This window comes from Saccostrea cucullata, unplaced genomic scaffold (assembly GCF_032062105.1).
Source record: "Saccostrea cucullata isolate Sc308-1 unplaced genomic scaffold, CSIRO_AGI_Scuc_v1 ctg4978, whole genome shotgun sequence".
NCBI classification, from domain to species: Eukaryota; Metazoa; Mollusca; class Bivalvia; order Ostreida; family Ostreidae; genus Saccostrea; species Saccostrea cuccullata.
Genome location: NW_026930283.1, coordinates 1,296 through 5,497, shown reverse-complemented (window position 1 = coordinate 5,497; position 4,202 = coordinate 1,296). Strand labels below are relative to the sequence as shown.

Genomic DNA, 4,202 nt, shown 5'->3' with positions numbered 1-4,202 from the left:
CTTGATGCACAAAACGTATGCCGATTTTAAAAGCTAGAACTTGTCGTTGAATGAAGTTTTAAATTCAAGATATTGAGTTATCTAATAGTATATACTGCAAGTTCTTCCTACTTTTTAAAATGCTTGTGCCATAGAATCAATGTTTAGTTTGTATATTAAGATCCACTTATAAATATATACGATGAATAATGCAAATTTAAAAGCAAGATTTGCTTATGAAATTGCATATATTCTTATTCGACTAAGGCGAATTATTCTATGAGCAAGTTGTCTTAGGAGCAACTCTCTAGCATTCTCTCGCATGCGTGTCCTGACATTTACCCAGGGCATCCGCTTTAACTTATATATTTACTGCGTGGACCGCATGGTCCAAGAAATTAAATACATGATTTCTTTGAAATTTCTTCTCTGCTCCGGGTAATTGAATAAACTAAGTACATAGTTATGATGAGCAAGAATGCCGCCGCTTCCAAAGTTGTGAATTTTATGGCCGCAGGGTAAGGGGTTCTGCTGTTAGGGCTGGGCTCTATTGATTTAATAGTTAAAATACATTAAATCTGAGAAAATGTTCTTCTAAAATGTATCGAAATACATACTTGGTTAGTTTATTTAATGCCCAGGTGCTGGGAAAAATATTTTCAAAAAAATAATACATTTCAAATAAAATCTTGAACCTGGGGCCATGAACGTTACGCACAATTATGGTAGGATACTTGATTCTGTAAACATTTGTTCCAATAGTTTGATTGCATGATGTCCAGGAGTATCGGCTGAAGAATATTTTTAAAGATTGCATTACTTTTAGTGGTGTTTTTCCCCAGGGACCATAAAACGCGACGGACAAAAACAGATACATGTAGCAATAAGTCACCATCTTCACTACTTGCAGATGCTTACATGACTGTTTATTTGACCGAACAAAATTATCTGCTCTGGATTTTTTTTCTATATATTCTCATGAAAACTGATTCCTCACTGTGACCACACCCCAACCCTGGGGGTTATAATGTAAAGAAACCTGTATCTAAACCATCTTAAGATGCTTCCAATAGTTCTATAAATGAAAATAATATTTATTCAACCCTCTTATATGGGAAAACAGAGATTGAAGTCGAAATTCATCAGGCCCCGGGATAATGAAACTTCTTCAGCGTAAGTCAAAATTAACACGCTAATAAGTATGTTGAAGATTTTTGCAGTGCAAACAAATCAAAATTGAAATGTGTTTCATTTTTTATTCATGAAAATGGTGTTATTTGCAAATTTTTAGATCAATTTAATAATTAATTAAAATTTTACAGTTGATAAAAAATTTGACTTAAATCTAAGTCTGTTTCATTATCCTGGGGCTTGGTCTCTGGTTTCTAATTTCGAATGCCTTTAATATGAACTTCACTACTACCTTTAAATAACCACTGCTGCCTAACTTCGTTTTGTTAAGTGATGAAATAGTAAGCCCCACTTCAACAAAAATTAAGCGATCACATTTTTACGTTCTTTTATATAAATTGCTCAGTCAGACAAGCATTTTGCAAAGTTATTACAAGTATATAGTGTTATATTCACCAGGGTTGCAAAACAGATGTATACCCAAATGCACTGTCGATGTATTTGATGAAAATAGGAAAATGGAAAATACCTAAGAACATTATAAAAACATCATTTAACCAGAAGTCAATCGAATACATTTTTGAAAAGGTGTGTATGTCTTTAGTTACTGTTCTATGTAACAATCATCTTTATTCACATTTTTTTTCGATCATTTGAGTTTCTAGTGATTTTTGTCAATTTTTACAAGGCCGACATATTAATTTCTCTCCAATAAACATTTATATCCATGTAGGAAATGTCAAATGATTTCAAAAAGGGCCTTTGGAAGGATTTGGAATTGAAGACAAGATATGCATATACGGCGCCAAAATTGAAAGGACATTCAAAAGACAAAAAAGGTACCGAAAAAGGCTCCATAGATCATACATGAAAAAGATATTTCGAGAATTCAATATAACCGAGCTAAAAAAAATCATTTTTTAGCATAACTATTGTTATGTCTCTGGATGCAATCAAAAGCACGTATCTAAATGACATTGGGTATAGACATTAACCATAATGAATATCTTGGTAAATTTTTTTTTCTGGATAAGACCGAAAAATGTTTGACAGAGTTGTGTTTCGTTTTATTTGGAAAATTTCAATTATTTACGGGAGGGGAGTGTTCGTATTTTTACAAACATCATTTGTTAATCTTTGTACGACCTACTTCTTACATATCTGCCTTTTCTGTCATATATTTTTGATTCCGCCATATTTTATTTTATTTTTTTTTTCGATAACTATTTATGCTAGAATCCAAATAATTACCTTAACCCTTGTTGCTTAACCCTAACCTTAGCTCTAACACTAAGTCTAAATCTTTGTCTAGAATCCAAACACTAAATACTCAAATCTAGTTGAATGATTTTTTTTTCATTAAACATTGAGCAGCTTATGTGCAATGTATTGCAAACAAGATTTTCATAATATAGCAATTTAATGAGTTGAAAAATAAATCGTTGAACGAAATATAAGTAATTTTTACACTGGGTTGCAGATGAAAAATTGAACGTTAATACTTCTGGTCTATTTGGATTGATCTTCTTTGCTCTCTTGAAAAGAAAATGCTACGAAGGTGCCAAGCAGCTTATAGAGACAGGCTGTGTAAGATTTCTCTTTTCATTACATTTTATAATTTTTTTGTTGGCATGAGCTTCTATAAAAATTTGTATGACAATAAAAAAAAAACTTATGAATATAAAACATTAAATACATCTTCGCCGAAAAAAATAATTTTTTGTCTTTCATCCTAAATCTTCATACAATTTTTTAAGACACTGTGGAAAGCAATGCTTCTTTCACATCTAGGTTCGTATTCAGCATCTTTTAGTCGGATGTGTAATTCTGCAAGAAGCGGCAGATGACTGGCAGACTAGTCAACTTCAGAGGGGTCAATTATTAAGGATGAAAACGTAAGTGTATTTTGGAGTCTCTTGCTGTGATAAAAAATTATAGAATGGTCGAGGAACTAAGTTATCTAGATGTTTTGCATATCAGAAAATGAATGATAAATTAATGACAAACATATTTAATCGGGCTTAGCTATAAACAGTAGGCATCATGATCGATTGTCTTACTATAAATAGCACAGTATACAAAAAAGAGGCCCAAGGCTTTATAGGTCACCTGGGTATCATGTAACAACTTTCCAACAATTGAACTTGCTTCCTGTTTAAAACAGAGGCCATAAAACTCACTTTTTTGAAAGAGGCACCATTACTTATCATAACTTTACACTTAGCATGCTTACTTTGGTTACTTAATACCCAGAGGTAGTTAGAATAACAAACAGAAAATGCACTTCCACTATATATCCAGTTTTGTACCCCACCCCAAACAAACCATGACCATGTTGCAAGATATTTCATTTCATCATAAATTTTATTTCATCATAAATGGTAAATTACGCCACAATTTTTAGCTCTACTGGTCAGAGACCAGAAGAGCTTATGCGATAGTAATGCGTCCGTCCGTCTGTCTGTCTGTCTGTCTGTCCGTCTGTCTGTAAACAATTTTTCAAAACGCTACTCCTCCTACAATTTTAGTCTGATTTCAATATAACTTGGCACACAAGTAGACTACACTAAGATACGTAGAATAGTGCATGGATTTTTGATTTCGATGAACGGTGTTGCCATGGTTACTAAAAATAGAATTTTCTGTAAAATTCCTTTAAAATGCTACTCCTTCCACAGTTTTGGTCTGATTTCAATATACTTTGGCACACAAGTAGACTACACTAAGATACATAGAATAGTGCATCAGTTTTTTTATTTCGATGAACGGTGTTGCCATGGTTACTAAAAATAGAATTTTCTGTAAAATTCCTTTAAAATGCTACTCCTTCCACAGTTTTGGTCTGATTTCAATATAACTTGGCACACTAGTAGACTACACAAAGATACATAGAATAGTGCATGGATTTTTAATTTCGATGAACGATGTTGCCATGGTTACTAAAAATAGAATTTTCTGTGAAATTCCTTAAAAACGCTACTTCTTCTACAGTTTTGGTCTGATTTCAATATAACATGGCACACAAGTAGACTACACTAAGATACATAGAATAGTGCATCGGTTTTTTGATTTCGATGAACGGTGTTGCCATG

General features: G+C 32.7%; 1 protein-coding gene across 1 annotated transcript; it reads left to right on the top strand.

Moving 5' to 3' along the window:
* Window positions 1-1,575: 1,575 nt before the first annotated feature.
* LOC134283587 (uncharacterized) lies at window positions 1,576-3,005 on the top strand (the record flags this gene model as incomplete). Its single annotated transcript, XM_062766104.1, has 4 exons — window positions 1,576-1,698; window positions 1,844-1,949; window positions 2,591-2,697; window positions 2,902-3,005. Coding segments are annotated over exons 1-4 (410 nt in total), but the record flags the coding sequence as incomplete, so codon positions are not given.
* Window positions 3,006-4,202: the final 1,197 nt, after the last annotated feature.